Source organism: Rhamphochromis longiceps, linkage group LG5, assembly GCF_057381845.1.
Source record: "Rhamphochromis longiceps isolate RC_006_pf linkage group LG5, R_longiceps_female_GT1.1, whole genome shotgun sequence".
In the NCBI taxonomy this organism is placed as follows: domain Eukaryota; kingdom Metazoa; phylum Chordata; class Actinopteri; order Cichliformes; family Cichlidae; genus Rhamphochromis; species Rhamphochromis longiceps.
Window position 1 is genome coordinate 22,366,093 of NC_140561.1, and position 17,469 is coordinate 22,383,561.

The 17,469-nt window shown below is 39.3% G+C and overlaps 3 protein-coding genes across 12 annotated transcripts; 2 read left to right on the forward strand and 1 right to left on the reverse strand.

Moving 5' to 3' along the window:
- The first annotated feature begins 190 nt into the window (after window positions 1-190).
- LOC146669983 (transmembrane and coiled-coil domains protein 1-like) lies at window positions 191-3,596 on the forward strand. Its single transcript, XM_085406666.1, has 4 exons — window positions 191-480; window positions 2,313-2,486; window positions 2,559-2,694; window positions 2,975-3,596. Exons 1-4 carry the CDS (start codon window positions 407-409, stop codon window positions 3,284-3,286), a joined length of 696 nt encoding a protein of 231 aa, XP_085262792.1. The 5' UTR covers window positions 191-406; the 3' UTR covers window positions 3,287-3,596.
- A 133-nt stretch (window positions 3,597-3,729) lies between these two features.
- On the reverse strand, window positions 3,730-10,275 carry h1m (linker histone H1M). Of its 4 annotated transcripts, none has more exons than XM_085406663.1 (7): window positions 7,650-10,275; window positions 6,668-6,806; window positions 5,351-5,455; window positions 5,041-5,276; window positions 4,868-4,967; window positions 4,743-4,792; window positions 3,730-4,275 (listed from the first exon to the last, which is right to left on the reverse strand). In XM_085406663.1, the coding sequence occupies exons 2-7, from the start codon at window positions 6,714-6,716 to the stop codon at window positions 4,054-4,056; spliced, it is 762 nt and encodes a 253-aa protein (XP_085262789.1). In that variant the 5' UTR covers window positions 6,717-6,806; window positions 7,650-10,275; the 3' UTR covers window positions 3,730-4,053. The 4 variants fall into 4 exon arrangements, with proteins under 4 accessions (XP_085262789.1, XP_085262790.1, XP_085262791.1 ...); XM_085406664.1 differs by lacking the exon at window positions 7,650-10,275 and adding an exon at window positions 6,889-7,104; XM_085406665.1 differs by lacking the exon at window positions 7,650-10,275 and having other exon boundaries at window positions 3,730-4,044; window positions 4,124-4,275; window positions 6,668-7,104.
- LOC146669985 (uncharacterized) lies at window positions 5,146-17,404 on the forward strand. Of its 7 annotated transcripts, XM_085406655.1 has the most exons (16): window positions 5,146-5,285; window positions 7,074-7,121; window positions 7,214-7,276; window positions 7,467-7,523; window positions 10,390-10,437; window positions 10,535-10,594; window positions 11,547-11,609; window positions 11,772-11,822; window positions 11,914-11,976; window positions 12,087-12,188; window positions 12,455-12,473; window positions 12,777-12,796; window positions 12,905-12,945; window positions 13,092-13,158; window positions 16,473-16,513; window positions 16,612-17,404. In XM_085406655.1, the coding sequence occupies exons 2-16, from the start codon at window positions 7,097-7,099 to the stop codon at window positions 16,702-16,704; spliced, it is 813 nt and encodes a 270-aa protein (XP_085262781.1). In that variant the 5' UTR covers window positions 5,146-5,285; window positions 7,074-7,096; the 3' UTR covers window positions 16,705-17,404. The 7 variants fall into 7 exon arrangements, with proteins under 7 accessions (XP_085262781.1, XP_085262780.1, XP_085262783.1 ...); XM_085406654.1 differs by lacking the exon at window positions 5,146-5,285 and having other exon boundaries at window positions 6,998-7,121; XM_085406657.1 differs by lacking the exon at window positions 5,146-5,285 and having other exon boundaries at window positions 6,998-7,121; window positions 11,917-11,976.
- The last annotated feature ends 65 nt before the right edge of the window (window positions 17,405-17,469 follow it).

Below are 17,469 nucleotides of genomic sequence, written 5' to 3' on the forward strand. Positions count from 1 at the left end.
GTCAAAGCCAACAGATGCTCCACACAATCCATTAAATCTGCTGTCGTTTTAAAAACTTCTTTTTTCTCTGTTCCCCGCGGATGAAGGTGAAATTGAGCTGGGAACTGCCTCCTTCTTCAGACCTTTAGCTACACCCAGCAAAACAACTTCTTTTATTGAACTACCACAGATTTTATTTAACTGCAGAAAACTTACTGAACCTGAAACACCGGATAGCAGATCGTTTACGACATTCACAAACCTGAATCAGCGTGAACGTTTCTGTTTCTGACAGTTTTACATGTTGTTACGCAACATGAACGTTGGGCACCAACGTCGTTTTACTGTTTACAACATTTATCGCTTCGATTGCGCTAAACTTTAACACATGCAAAGTAGTTGGATTTATTTTTTTTTAAGGTAACAAATGTGTCTCAACATATCAACGCCTGAGAGGTCACTGACACCCGACTACGACTCCACGATGTCACTTGAAGCCAGGTGAGCATGAAGCGACCAATATAACCAGGAAGAACTGCACAGTCATCAAAAATGATGTTCTCACTACATTCAAGTGTGAGGTAGGGATCTTTATCGCCGTGTACTGTGTGTTAGGTGTAAGTCTGCAGGCCACACACACGGGGTACAGCAGCAGCAGCCTGACGGACGAAAGCTCCCGGTGAGAGGCGGGCAGATAATACCGATACCAACGCTGGTATCGGATCGATACTAGCGTGATAGGACCGTTACTTTGTTTCTATCCTGTTACGTCCCCCCGAAAGGGTCTAGGCATGCGAGTGAGGGGACCAGTAACAAATGAAAGGAAAACAGAGGTGTTTTCAGTAAATAAAATAGTCTTTATAGATAATCTTAACATAAAGAGCCGGCAACGCCGTTTTACCAATAACACTTGGAAAAAGGAAAAAAGGTTGCAATAACAAAGAACACAACAACCAAACAAAAACGCCACACCAGGAGGAGGCACTTCCAGGGGCCCACAAGCTCACCCTATCACTAGCAGCAGCCCACACTACTCACATAAAGCAGCTATACTATTCCCACAACTCCACACCAAGAACACCCCCCACCCTGCTCACAGCTCATCCCCAGCTTATATGATCTCAGAGAGGTGATTGCTGACTGGGCCCAGGTGGTAAATGAGTCCAATGAGCAGCAGCTGTGTCCTGGGGAGAGAGAAGAGCAAGAGAGAGACAGAGGGGTGGAGCAAGAGAGGAGGAGGCGGAGAAAAACACCACGCCCACACAAGGGCAGTATCAGGAGGCCCAGCTAGGGCCCTAACATATCCTCTGTGGTCTGTATAAGCCCAGGTGTTTCTTGAAATGTAATAAATAAAAATATCTTCGAGAATACTGATTTACACTAGGGTCACAGCAAACATTTACTCAGCCAATCACATGGCAGCAAATTTAACAATGTAAGCATGTTGACATGTTCAAGTCGTGCTCCTGAAGTTCAAACAGTGCATCAGAATGGAGGAGAAAGGTTATTTAGGAACTTGAGATTCCCATCATAAACATGCAGCTGAAACTGCTCAGAGTTTTTGGTCCATGTTGACATGATAACCTCACACAATGTTTCCAACACTGTGCTGAATCTATGCCATGAAGAATTTAGCCCAAAGTGGTCCAACCCATTACTAGAAAAGTGTACCTAATAAAATGGCTGGTGATTGCATATTAACATTTACAACTGTTGGATGTTTCATGCACTCTAGAAATGACATTTAATACAACATTTACTCATGCCCTGGCGTGATGCTGATCGACTGTGATGATGGTTTGGAGTTCTGGGTGAATTTTTATTCTCTCAGTCATTTTTGTAATAGGTTAGTTCCCATTTTATCAGCACAACTTAACAGTGACATAATGGACTTTTTAAATAAAGCATAGATAGATTATAAGCAGCCACCACACTAAAATGAGTGCTTATAAATCGTTTTAAATGAATTTTTGTCCTAATGCAAAAAACCCCATTGAATTTAAAGACTTTAATTAATTTAATCTCACTTTTTTTTTTTAAGAAATTGTTTTATTATTTTAAACAGCAGTAAAAGACAGATTTTATCAGTAAGGACACACTGCTCATTGCTTTTTACTGTAAGTGGAAAAAGCATGCTTATATATGTAGTCACCCCACAGAGGCCCACTTTGAGGCAGACCAATTTTCAGGTTACAGCCGTCATCTGGAAAGCACGCTGTTATCCAAATACCGCTAGTAACAAACAGGAGGCCTCTACATCTTCTTTCAGTCCAATTATTCAGCAACTGTGGTGCAAAATCTGACTAAAATGTCTCTTTCAATATCTTATACAGTAGCTCAAGGCAGTGTACCTGTGACCACAGCGAGGCCTTTGATGATGTACTGAAGTACGTCGGTAAGCTTCAGGAAAGCCACAGCCAACTTGAAGAACACTTTAAAAACTTAAATGCGAGTCACCAACGAGACTACTCTTTGCTCTTTGAGGACCTTAAAGACCTACAGAACAGGTACTATATTACTCTGTACAGCTGTATAGGCTGAAACCATCTGCTGTTTTTATGTAGTGTTGTGTTTTGCAGAAGGGAATCTCTAGAAGAGCGATTCATTGACTTGACAGAACAGTATCAGAATGACGTTTGGAACTTGAAAAAAGAGTTAGCCGCCACAGCGGAGAAGAGTGCTGATCGGTCTTCTGATGCAACACAAGATTTTTATGCAAGTTTCAAATAATGTTTTCCCATGACAAGAGAAGTTGTTCCAGTATGTAACTGATGTGCTGATTCTTCCTTTCTGTACAAAATAAAAAAAAAAAAATCCAGATTTACTCTTTACTATTCCACCTCAGAAAAAACTCCAAAAACAGATTCTGACAGGGCTAAAAAGATGCCAGGCCCTTTTTAACCACTATAAGGGCCTGGCATCTTTTTAGCACTGACTTTGTAACTGTACTTCTCCTTGGGCAGTAGAAAACTTCAATTCTGTCTCTGGCATGCAGGAGGTGCTGGAGGCTTGTGAGAGACGCCAGTTCAAGCTGGAGCAACAGCAGCAGAAAGAAGAGGATGCAGGGCATCCAGAGACATGGGTCAATACCACTGCACAGACAGTACTTGAAAAACTAATTGATGTATCGCTAGCCTTTATAACTGTGCTTTTGGTGCTGATGTCCACAGTGAGCAGCTGGGTGGCCCCATTTTTCAAGACAGCCCTTCTAATGCTTTGCACACCGCTTTTTCTGGTCCTTTTGTCTTTCCTGTGGAGGCACTGGGATGTTATTTTAGAGTATCACCATTTACCCTTCTGCAATTAACATCTTGGAAACAAATAAAATGAATGCAGACACCACTCCGTCATCTTTATTACTGCAGTGTATGGAAACTTAAATCCTAGTGCATGTGTCTTACTACAGAAAGCAATAGCCCATACAGTGAAGTCCGAGTTACACAGGAATGAATCCTTTGTTTATAGGTTCAAGGTTCGTTATTTGTCACATGCATAGTTATACAAGTATAACACACAGTGAAATGTAGCCTGACACGCTCCTCAACATGTGCAAAAATGTTGCACATGTTGGACACGAATCTACAGCTGAGGATGGTCAACATATTCAGGGACATGCACCGATTTATAGAAACAGTGACTCAGTTTGGTGAGGAGCCCACTAGGTCAGCTCGTTTACACAATTGTCTGCTGAGACTTGTGCAAATATGGTTCACTCAGAAAAGCTGCCACCTGAACGTTAAGTTCAGAATGTTTGCAGATGAACAACTTTTTATTTTGAAACCAGGTTACACAGCATTATAGACTTGCTGTCATAAACTCACAATTGCAAAAATCGGTCAGGTTTCTTTCATTGTAGGGCATGTTAGACCTTCAGTAGCACAAATGCAGAAGGTCTGAAGTAAATTAGGTGCCAGATTCAATACATTTGCAATATTTGGGGTTAGTTATTGTATAGTCTAGTATTAAAGGTAATTAGAATATACTGAAATGCACTCGAGCTAAAAACTTAGATTTATTTGATAAACGATATAAAAACAGTCTAGAATTACAAGTTCAATCTTCAGACTTTGTCCCTCATTTTCCGCTTGATTTAGAAGCCACTTTACTGTCCGCTTTGGCAACCTTGGCCTTTCCAGGCTTTGACTCCTTTGTTTTCTTTGCTTTAGTCTTGGTCGAGTCAGCAGTTTCCTCACCATCCCCAGTCGGTTTAGCTTTTTTAGCCTTTGGCTTCTTCGCTGGAGCAACCTTTGATGTAGAAGCCTCTTCATCCTTCAACTTTTTGGGAGGCTTTGAGTCCTAAAAGGCAAAAGGGGAATTTAGGAGACAGCAGTAGATTGAATGTCAGAATTTTATGACCACTGGAGAGAATGTAAACTACTTTACCAGACAAGAGATCCTATGAAAACTGACATGTTCAGGACACTTTACCAAGCGATTAACCCCTTAAAGCTTGAATTGTAACGCAATTGCCAGAAAATTCACTTTAAGATGAATCTGACAAATGATCAAACACACTCCAAATCAAGTCATATGTAAATAAAATACATCAAATTTGCTACATCTGGCTTAAAATAAATGCTCAAGTCTATTGTGCAATTTTGGATTTTTCTCTAGTGAGGCTGTACATTTTGTTGAAATTTATAGTTCTGCAAAAGTAACATTCTGACCATGAATATAGATGTAAATTACCATGAGATTCATCCACATTCTTAAATACATGAAGAGTCAACTTCTCATCTAAAGCCAAACTTGCGTCCGCTCACCTCTTTGGACTTTGTTTGTCCATTTGCAGCGTCTTTCTTCTTTGTGGCACCTGTAAGAAATGACGAGTTGACACCGAGTAACAGCTTAAATTACTGCTCACTCGAGGTTTAACGGTCATTCATACCCGCTTTCCTGGGCTTCTTGGCTCCATCCTTGGCTGCTTTTGGAGACTTCTTCACACTGGGCTCTGCGTTTTCGGCTTTTGGTTTAGGCTTCGGTGCAAGCTTAATAAAGACGAAACCCGTAATTGACATTTGAACTCTTCGTTTGAACCCAGCTGCAGATGTAACCTCTTACCCTAAATCTCCTCGTGGCCGTTGTCGCCCTGGAGTTTCCAGGCTTCACCAGCGTCCCATTTTCCACTCCCTTCTTCAGGTTTTTGCGAACTAAAGTCTTCAGTCTCGCCAAATCCACCGACGGATATTTTTCTGTGATATACTTCAGTATCGCCTGGGATGAAACCCCTTTGCGCGAGTCCAACGCTTGAAGTGCTTCTTTCACCATGATCGCCGTGGATGGATGAGGCGCAGCATCTACGCAGAGTAAATTTACATATAATTTTTAAAGTTCGTTCCATCTTAAAGATTTTCGCCTTTTGTGCACAGACCTGATTTCTTTTCCGGCTTCTCATCCACCGACGCCTCGCTTGTGGATGAATCAGACGGCTCAGTGGAGTATGCTGGTGGCCTTTTGGGAGGCATTTCACTAAAATCTAAATTTAAAAACAGGACACAATAAAGGCAGACAAGTTAAAGTCTTAAAATATGCGTACTCTCCTTTTATTTGGCAACTGTCTCCGTTTTTATGCAGTTGTTTCCGGTATAATGAGACCAGGTGAACCGCATCGCACCAGGTGTGGTAAATTAGGATTTGAAAGCCACCGCGGATTCATCCAACTTCATGTGTTATCACTGAATCCTGTCACCTCATCCGGTGTCAAAACACCCAAGCAGTGCTTCAAATGCACAGATAGCAAGGCGACATTAAAACAACGCTGCCTTTTTATTTGAATCGTCGTTGTGGCTGAGACTGAAATCTCAGACCTAAATAAATGTCGGAACAATGTTAAATAATGATTAAACTTGACAGTATGACGACAGTGACGTATGCTTTAATTGGCTGATCGAGATTTTGGGAATAATATTTAAAAATTACGGATTTATGACCAAGAGACAACCTACCCAGGGACTGAAACGCACTTTATCACATACATATCTTTGCTGACTGTATTTGGCACTTTATGCAACCTTTTGATCTCATCTGTTTTTAATATTCAATAATTGTTGTCATTTCCCAAGAAGGGGTAGTTTACAAAGACATACAGTGGTGTAAAAACCTTCCTGTTTTCCTATTTTTCAAACAAATGTAAATATTAGACAAAGAAAACACAAGTAGTCACAAAATGCAGTTTCTAAATGAATGAGTTTATTATTAAAGACTGCTGTGTATTTTTGTTAATTTCATGTTTTATAGGTGTTTTATGAAAACCTCATCTCTGCAGTCACTTAGTGTATACTCTGGCTCTGAAAAAGATCCTGAATTTCAGGATTTCAATTAATGTCTGTGAAGGTTCTCAGTCATCCAGGTCATCGTAGTCAAAGGAGCTTGCAAAGAAAAGCGTCTGGACTTCTTTCAGTTGCTTGAAGACGTTTCACCTCTCATCCGAGAAGCTTCTTCAGTTCTAAGGTCAAATGGTGGAGAGTCCCAGATTTAAACCTAGTGGGACTCCCCACTAGGTTTAAATCTGGGACTACAAACATTTCGATTAATGTTTGTAGTTCAGTTTAACAAACATGACAGTTCTGTCTGAACAGAGAACTCAAACTGTCCGGAGGGGGAAAGGAGAAAATGCAGTTAAGCGACCTGTAGAAACGGAGCAAAGGAGTTACGAGAGACTGCACAAGGAATAAGTTAGAGAGCTTACTTGCCACACATTTACTAGAGGCTTGGGCGAGGTACTTAAGGCTGGACATTGAAGTGGGGACGACGTGGACCCCAGGCAGCGCAGGTGAGCAGGGAGGTAGCTTGGAGAGTTAGCCAGGATAACTCCAGATTGAGAATGGCTGGGCAGTGAAGCAGAAGAGATGACGATCCGTGAATGTCGTGCAAATCAAAGTACTACATAGAAGCCGGTTGATGATTTACCACTTAAGGCCGAGACAACAATCCGACACCCGAGAGCTGTCACAGTGCTCCTTAAATACCCGGCAGATGACTCCCAATGCACCACAGGCAAACACAAGAAAACCAACCAACAAAATCACCCATCAAAATATAGACACATTCATTTTTATATACATAAACACTTTTTTTTTTTTTAAATTTTTTAGATATTTTGGCAAAAGAATGCACAATGTCACCATGTACCATGACCACAGGTAAGACAGACTATACATCTAAGTAACATACAGAACATTGTGAATGTTTTCTTTAAATTAAAAACAAACAAACCTTTTATGTATTTATGCAGCACAACTGAGTCTCAGCAATCCCAGTGCTTCCAATAATACCACTCCTGTAACCCCACCATCAGGTAACTAAATTACTGATAGGTTATGTGTGACAGTAATTAATCAGAAATAGAAAAGTCTGTTAATCTGAGTCCCACAATTAGTGTGACCTAAGAGCATGACATGAGTAGAGATGACAATGTGTGATTTTGTTATGAGTACATGAAAAATGGAAAAACACAATTTTTTTTTAATGTTTCTGTTTCACTTCAGAAGTTCCAAAACTTCAAAAGCCTGAATCAAACCATACCTCAAACAAGAAAACATCAGGTAAGTAAAAACAATTCAATCATTTTAAATCCATAATATTTTTTTTATTAATAGTTTTAACCAGATTTTTTCTATGTACCATGATACATCAGCTGTGTGTACTTTGTGCATTCATTAAATTCTCACCATGTTAACATATTAAGTTCATTCAGCTCCCAGTGTGTTCATCTGAGTTAAGCATATTAGAAAAAGAAAGTCATCATCAGTTGAACTCCACAACAAGGACACATCCGTGCAATGAGTATATAAAACACTATGTCGCCATTTTAATTCTTTTTTTTTTTTTTTTTTTTTGGCCTGTCCCGTTTGGCTCTTTTGCCATCAGAATTGTTGTCTAAAGGCAAAGAAAGATGCCCAACGGATTTACTTTACCAAATTGACCATCCCAGCCTTGCCGTAATGGTCCATTTGATTCACCTTTTATTGTTTATTTTATTTTCACTTGCTGAATACGGGACAGACTTGACTGGAGGAAAGAAGGGGAGAAAGAAAGAGGGAAAGAGAAACAGCTGAGAAGAGGGACGGGGGAGAAGGGCAAAAAACAAAAACCAACAGAATGGGCAGAAAAAAAAATGCATATATCAATCACCTGGATCACCTGCTGAGAAAGAAAAAAGAGAACAAGCAGAAGAGAACAAGAGTAATAGAATAAACAACATCACAATGATATATGGGAATATGACAGTAAATACTAAATATTACACATTATTGTGCAGCACATAAGATCAACAGAACACAGTGTGCTTTGAGGTAGGAGCCAAAAGGGGTGTAGTTTGTGGGTGTGATCACCCGTGTGTACACCTGTGAGCATGGACGCGCTTGTTTTTTTAAAAGGTTCCTTCATGTAATGATCTGCTAGAGGGTGTGGGGGGGCCACAGCCCCGTCCTCCAGGGCATGAAGCAGGTATGGAGGAGATCAAAACTCCAGACATCCAGAGGCCCCCAGAACACAAGAGACCAAGGAAGACCAACAGAGGGGCAGCCGCGCCACTGTCCCAGAAAGAGCTGAGGAGAGTCCCAGATGAGGGTTCACTCAGCAGCCGCGGAGCAGAAGCCAGGGGGAGTTGCAGTGACGCGCCCATGAGCTCCGCCGGCAGCCAGCTGTGCCTGAGTGACCGAGCCCCAGGCCGAGAGGCCGGGGGCACCCCACCTCTGAAGTGGCCCGACCGAGCCCCAGGCTCCAGGCCCCGATAAGCGGCCGCCAAGGAGTGAGCCGGTGTGTACCTGGATGCCCATCCCCAGACACAAAGAACCACCAACACACCGATGTCTGAGGGAGTCCGCCACTGGCAGTGGCCATTTTAATTCTGATACACCTGGGGAGGATTCATCATTAAATCTGTTTGTAAATAAATACAAAACTACTGTTTTTCATCCTCACTTCTATAGAGTATTTTTTGATTTCTGAAATAAAAATGCTGAATAAGATTAACAGAAAAGCACTGCTTTAATTTTCCAAAGTAAAACCATTAATAACTTGATAAATGAAAAATATCAGCCTTCACTGAGAGATGTTGGCTCTTACACCCATAACAGAAATACTTTACTTTTTTATTGCTAATAAGAGATAAGCAACAGTAACTGCTTTACATATAAAACAACAACAACAATAACAAAAAAAAATAAAAAATACACATCAGCTTTCAGTGTCAAATGTTTCCTGTGCAAAGAAACTGCTCACTGTCCCCAGAGTCACAGTTAGAGAGATTTGCGTTGATAGCTGAGCTGATAATAAATCCACAGTGTCCACTGGCTCTGTCCTTTCTTTGACCACTGAATGATAATAAAAGGTCTCATCTTAGAGACCTTTTATTAATAGAATAACAATAATACCATGATTCCAATAATTTCTCTTCTTGGCTTAATAATTAACTCTGTCCATGTGACTGTTGAGTGCAACACCACAGGCACCAAGCACCAGAGAAATACAAAGACGAGAACGATAAATATTTAACAGACATATAAAACATTTTCAGTAAAGACTCAGAGTAAAGGTGGAGGTAAAAACTAATTTTATATTTTAAAACAGGTCCCCAAATATTTCAGTTTGAAACAAAGTGGGGGATGACTGATTAACTCAACCTTGCATTTAGGGTGGTGTTGAATTTTCCCAATTCTTTGAATCTTTGGGCTGAAGGAGGGACAATACTCGGTGTATATATGCTCAATCAACAATCATTTATTTCGATACAATTCACAATAAGAGCATTACAACGTCCGGACGGGAGAGATGCCTGCAGAGGTTCGACAGCATGTCTCAAAATGGTGGCAACTTTCACAGACTTTTATAGCTAATCCCAGCCCCCCTCTTTGTCATAAAAGCTGCATCTTCACATGTTTTTCTAATTCTTAGTGAGCCTGGCTCCTGACCTTGCCTCCCTGTCTTTCTGTGTGAAATTGGAAGGGGGGTAAAGAATGTGGTTTTATCTCTTCTGCCCAGACACCTAGTCTCCCTCTTACGGCCTTCTTCACATGATTCATCAATAAAACATTCTCAAGAAAACAGTGTCAGACATTCACAGCTGATCAAGGATACAGAGTAATGCACATTTTGTCTGATGAACTACAAATGATTATGTTTCTTTTATTCAAGAGTATAATAGAGACTAAACTACATACATAGCACACCATTAGAACTAAAGGATAATATATGGCCTGCAGCTGTTAAGCTAATTTACTACATTGACTACTGGTCATAAAATGGCATATGTTTAACTACTAGTCTTTAACAACAGTGGAAATGCTGCAGTACTGTGACAGTAAATTTGTTTTTAGTTCCAAAATTGCTTCTTTTAAAATGACTGTGTGAAAGGAAAAAAACGTGTCATGTTGATTTATTTGTCTTCTTTTACTCTGTTGTGAAAAGCAGAATCAAGAGCGACCACCACAAAGTCAACATCTACCACAGCCACAGGTAGGACACAGAGTACATTTAAATATCAATCCAGATCACTTCTTTTTTTCACACCACTTCTTAAAATGATCTTAAACATGTTTGTGGATTTATGCAGCAAAACCGCAGCAAAATACTTCCACCTCTACCACTTCTGTGAACTCACCGTCTAAGTCAGGTAACTGATGTGTTTTGTGTGACAATTGTTGATAGCACATTTAAATAGTTAGCGTCAGCCTTACAGTTAGTGCCACCTCTGTAGTCAAAACATGTGACGATTTTTGAGTGGTAAGATTGTTAGGTATGCATCAAAAATTCAGACATAAGCATAAACATTTGCTAAAATGTGCTTCTGAGCAGCTGAGCCATTAATTTAGCAATGTTTTTTTTTCATCATAAATTTGTAACTTCCTGCAGGTAAAGAAAGAGCCTGTTCGTGTAAAAGTAGAGGAACTAAGTAGAGTGACAACAGTTTTTTTCTTTTTGTGGCTGAAATTACAAAATATTTACTGAAGTAATTCTGTCCTCAGAGTTAGCATCAGTTTTCCAGTTAGACGCACAGTGAACATACTCACACAGTCAGGCACAGAAGTTACATTAACTTGATTTCTATTATAATTACGACTGTCTACTGTCTGGTCTCTACTGCTATTTTGTTCCCCTGAGGTACGGGGATTTCTAAAACTGAAATAACACAGGGAAAATAAAGAAACCAACACATTTTTATCAGAGCAAAACCTACATGATTTCTCTTATCTGTATAACAAAAGTTGTAATCATTAAATTCTCTTAGCTTAATTATTGTTCCTGTGACTGCTGACCAAGAAAACTAGAAGTACTGTTTTGAGTGTAACAACAAAAATAACCACCAGAGGGACACAAAGACAAGAACTATTCAGCATCTCCAGACATTTGCACTCATATTATGTCTGCACTAAATTTACAACAATAAACAAAATATTAGAATTTGGAACAAAGCAGTGGATCGACTGATTAACTAACAATACTGCTGGGAAAGAAATAGTCATTAATGTGATAATACTTTTGATTATTAGTTCAAAATGACTTGATAACTCAATCACACAATCACTATAAATAAAGTCTTTAACATTTTTTGTGTATTTATGCAGCAGAATCAAGTCTCATGACACCCAGGGCTTCCATTTCTACCAGTACTGTGGACGTATCGTCAGGTAACTAAATTACTGAGGTTTTATGCATTGTAGCGTTATTTAATCAGAATTTATTGATTTTTCTTTATTAATGCAATCCTCCTCAAAGCAGAGACATGGAGCTTTGGTGTAATATATTGTTTTGTTTAGTTTTTAAATATGCTTTTATTCTAAACATTGTAGAAGAAGTTTCAAGAAAAACAAACACAAAATCATCATTTACCTTGACCACAGGTACGACATACAATTCACGTGAATATTAACTCTGATCATCACACATCACTTCTTAAATCTTAGATCTTAAACATTTCTGGTGCTTTTACAGCAGAATCGAGTCTCAGCAATTTCAGTGCTTCCACTTCTCCCACTTCTGTCATCTCACCATCAGGTAATTAAATTACTGATGTTTTATTTGTGACAATAGTTAATAATAAATCAGAACACACATTAATCTCTTTTTCAGTTAGAGATGAGATGTGTTTGTGGTTTCCTAAACAGGAATGTGGACACTGACTGTTGTGTTGGTCGTCGTTGGTTCTGGTGTAACTGTGGGTGCCATCTTATTGGTACTGGCAGTTTTCAGATCTAAAAGAAGAACTGGTGAGATCTCAATCAGTTATTATGTAAAATCATGCAGATGTATTTGATAGTTAGAGTGTAATATTAACATTTCACACTCAGTGGATTAATACCGACTACAGTGTCTTCTTCTTAAAAGCAGTTTTGTAGTCAGATTTGTTGTTAGAGGCTCTTCTGTTTCACAGACGTCTCACTGAATCAGAGCTTGTCAGTTTGTAATTAACGGCTGTAAAGCTGATCTGACCCCAGCAGACTAACTGTCACTTCTTTATTGCTGTTTATTCCAGAAGGATATTCTCTAAAGAGGCAAGAAACCTGTTTTCAGCAAGTATTATTTTGTTATCACTTGTATAGACGGAAGTTAAACTTACTGACTTTAGATTTTCTTATTCTGCAACTAAACAGAATTATTGGAAGAGTTGTGGATTAAATGCCTTGCTCAGGGGCAGCGGGGCACTTCAGGGCAGAAAGTCCATTCACTTTCCTGTATCAAAAAACAGTCTTTAAAGTAGTAACCAAACAGAGTAATACGATTGGTCTATGGAGAATATTCAACATTTATATGATTTTTGTTTAATTTTTAAATTAATTTTTCTTTTTTATGTTTAGGACAAGAACCAGCATCCAAGGTACTGAATTCATTCAGTTGCAGCATCAATGTGTTGTTGATTTATACAATATTAGGACAGTATTTATACACTTGTTAACTGAGCTTTATGATTTACCTACTGCTGCAGATGACTTTGTGTGCATGACAAATATTGACCCTGGAAGAATGGTAAATAAACTAAAATGTTTGTCAAATTCTACACTAATATAACAAAACATTCAAAAATTGAAATGCAAGAGGTTTAAGGGTAGTTTAACTTTAATGTATTATTAATGGATTTTCTCATTTAATGTCCTCTTTCCTGCTGCATAAAGTTACCTGAAGGTGATGATGGAGCCTACAGTGTGATCACTTCAATACCTGACGCCAGCTGTGCTACCGGTGAGCTGTTTTTATTTATTCATTTATTTTTATTTTCCTTTTTGTTTTACACCTACTTAAACACTGTAGTGCAGGGTGGAAGACAAATTTCAATATTGTAATTATATTATTATACCACAGCTGTGGGAACATGTTTTATGTGGAGGCAGGGGGTTTTGAAAGGATGACATGTGTGAAAACTGGGGGTACCTCAACAGCAATATGAAAATAGATATTTATTAGGGGTGCAACGATACACAAAATTCACGGTTCGGTTTGGTTCGATACTTTGGTGTCACGGTTCGATATTTTTTCGATACAAAATTTTTTTTTCATGCCTTTTTAATTTGTCATTTATTAAAATTATAAATATATATTTTAACTCAAAAGTACAGTTTTTAAATTTAATGTTGCTGAAACAACAAAGGTATAAAATAATAAATCTATCTGATGGAGAAGTCACTCATCTTTGGAAAAGAGAGTTTATTACAGCGAAATGGCTCTTTCCAAAATAAAAGCTATACTATCCGCTTCTTCTGGGCTATATTCTCAGTAGCATATTAAACAAATCAGGTCCCCATAAGGAGAATCATGTGCTAACGGCTGTCTAAATGACTCGGGTAAAGTTTGTAGCATGCGTGCTTGTTGTTTTTGTCTGCTTCCACTTGTCTTTGCGCTAGGATGATGTCGGAGTAAATGTGCAGTCATATTCGTTGTGTTCCCACTAGTGCTGTCAGTGTTAATCTCGTTGAAATGACGTTAACGCCACAACACGGCAAATCTCCGTTAACGAGCTACCGCGGATCACCCCGTGCGTGGGGCTGGAAGGCCAACACGTTAACGAGCTAACTGCGCTAACACACTAGTTCCCACCAGGGCTGGACTGGCCATCGGGCATACCGGGCATTTGCCCGGTGGGCCACTCGTAATTTTTCATTTTTATGGGCCGATGGGGTTTTATTTCTTTCTTTTTTTTAACGATATAAATGAATGGTGGTGGATTGGCCAGTTGGTCATGATCGACTCTGGGCTTGACCAGTTACAGCAGAGGAGGTCGAAATTTAAAGTTGAGGTGAAAAGGAACACGATTTCATCACTACTTCAGCTAGAAAATTGCTAATTCAGTCATGAAACTGATCAATGATCAGCTGATCGGCTTTTCTCTCCAGAAAGAGGGAACCAGCAGATGTCGCGCTAAACAACAGCAGCACGTTTAAGCTTGATCAGCTGTCGGTAGAATTTATTTAATGTTAATTTCAAGTATCAGCTGATGTTCGTTGGAGCCACAGCTGTAAAGCTGCTGGTCATGATATCGGTTTGGATATGTGGTAAGAGGGAAACATGAAGATGAAACCAGGAGATGTCCTTACTGAATCATCAGAGCTGAACAGGTGATGGAGAAACAGGTTTACATTTTAGGTGACATGAATGAGTTGAAGGGAAGAAACGAACTGTTTCTGAGAGACAAATAACACCAGGATCCATACTTTTCTTTCTTATTCTCATTTAAAATGTCTAGCTTTTAATAAATATTTATCTGAATCTTACAACCAAAGTTTTCATCTGATGTAAAATGTATAGAAATACATTATTGTATTCAGTAAATATTGAGTCTAGTATATACCCTAGTAAGTTATAGTATTCTTTCCTTTGGGAAGGTACCATCTGTGGAGTCTGCAATTCTGTTGAAGAAAGATGTTGAATCTATTTGATTACAGGAGAAAAATAATAGATTTCTGTGCATTTGTTTGATATGTGCATTAAATTAAAATCAGTTTTGTCAATTAAGTATCTTGAAACAGAGGGTGGGGGAGTGATTCCCTTTTTTTTTCTGCTGGGAGTTGGCAACCCTATTAGTTAGGTATATGTAATTATAAATTAGGTTGTTTTATATTTTTGCTAAAGACCGTTTAGAATACCAGAATAGGGAGGGTGGTGTAGGTTTAAGTTTATTATAAAGGCTTTATGGCTTTTCCTATAATACCATGGTGGGCCGGTCACTAGTCAAAATGCCCGGGCTGATTTTTTGTCCCAGTCCAGCCCTGGTTCCCACCCATGTAATTGAGCATTGCGTGGCACATCCGACATACTGTTTTACTTTAGTCCATGACGCGCTTACCTTCAGGGTCATACTTCACATGAAAACCAAATTGGTTCGAAACGCCACATCTGAATGAGGGTGGGGGAGGTTCAATTTGCCATGTTGCAACCAGAGCTTAACTTCTGTCTCGCTAGCTTGCCCTGCACTCAGTGAATCTGCGTTCGACTACTCCGCCTAGGCTGCACTGTCGAGCGCAGATCCACTGAGCGCTCAACACAGACAGCATCGTCAGAAGAAAAGTTGATAAAATAAATTAAAAATTTTGTATTGTTCGATACATATGCGTACCGAACCGAAAGCACTGTATCGAACGGTTCAATATCGATACGAGTATCGTTGCACCTCTAATATTTATATAAATGTTGTAAATTGTACATTGTTATGCATGTTTGATGAAACGTGTTTGAAAAGTAGTTCAATATGGCAGCACTTTATCTGCAAAGACCTTGTAACATAACACACAACTACACAGTTTTTAATTATATTTGTGGACATCCACCATCCACCAGGGGGTGCTGCAGGACCCTCAGTGTCCCTAATCCCTGCAGTCCCTACTGCTATATAGAGAATGTACAATATGGTAAATGGCCTGTATTTATATAGCGCTTTTACTAGTCCCTAAGGACCCCAAAGCGCTTTACACATCCAGTCATCCACCCATTCACACACTGGTGATGGCAAGCTACATTGTAGCCACAGCCACCCTGGGGCGCACTGACAGAGACACTGGCGCCACCGGGCCCTCTGACCACCACCAGTAGGCAACAGGTGAAGTGTCTTGAGACCGAGACAATGACAAGGACACAACGACCGAGACTGTCCGAGCCGGGGCTCGAACCAGCAACCTTCCGATTACAAGGTGAACTCCCAACTCTTCCTCAGTTTATCTGCAGGTTTAGTTGTTTAGTTGCTGTGTTTCTTTCAAAGTATGACAAAGTGAATACTATATCATTTAAAGAGTTGCACCAATGAAAAAGCAAATCTTTCAGTTACATTGTTGCTTTTATCTGTTGCATGAAAAACACCAACAAAAGATCCCAATGTTTCAGGTCCTCTTAAAGAAAAAAAAAATAGTGAAATGACAGTAACATGTGGTGTATGCCCTTCAGTACATGGGGAAGTACACCAGGTCATATTTGTGCAGGAATAGAACAAAACTGTATTACTTCAGTTCTTCTTGCACTTTGTATCTGTCTAAAACAGCAGTTTTAGTTTGTGATTCTTTTAATTGCAGGTGCTGAGAAACTGAATAAACAAGAAAGGAAAGATCAAGATGTAAGTGAGACAAAGGTTCAGTAATTAAGATGTTTGTTATTTGGCTTTGAAGATGCGAGACGTAAATGACTCACACAGCTGTGTTCTTTCTTTTCTAGTTTGATATTTATCATCCATACGCCACCATCGCTGAGAAACCAGCTGTACCAGTCTCACAGGACATGACCTACAGCATGCTGCAGGCACATTGATGATGCTTATTATTTTATTTTCAGTAATGGAACCAAATGCCCACTGTCACTCTGTCAGTACTGGAAATGTTTTTTGTCCCTTGAACAAACTGTATTCTGCAGAAGCTGCAAGTTAAGATTGAAACCGTGTTTTTGTTCTAATCAATGTTAGCACAACATTTTGTAATTGGATATATTCTGCCTGGTTAATGTCAAATTGCTATCTGTGTTTGGCTCAAAATTTTTGCACAGCATTTTTCCTGAAACTATTTTTTTTTGCATATAGTGTATCCAAGTAATGACCCTTTTCCACTTTTGTATTTTATTCTATGAAATATTTGTTAGACACTGGCAGGAGGCTGCTTTTGTATCTGGGTTAGGAACAGTAGGGGTTACTTTTTTGTTTTTGTTGCTTTTGCTTTGACCAGAGCTGAGGGCCTAAAGTGGCTGTAGCTGGGCTGTAACGGTGGAGACTTTCTCTTCAGTGGTTAGTGGTTGTCAGTGCAGCCCTGGTTTGAACTGCACTGTAGTAACAGTGTGTGTAAAACTGAGATGTACATTCGAGGTAAAGTAATTCCCTGGACCTCTGCTTACAGGAAAACCACAACACCAAACTGGGATTCAAACATGTGTGAATATTTTTAAAATGAATATTAGAAAAAATAACTTCTTAAGGTCTTAATCAAGTATAACTGTGTGTTATTTGTACTGGTTTGAAATAAATATTCTCTTGGTTAAATTCCCATGATGGTGTCCCTGTTATTAAAACTCTTGAGCTCTTTACTG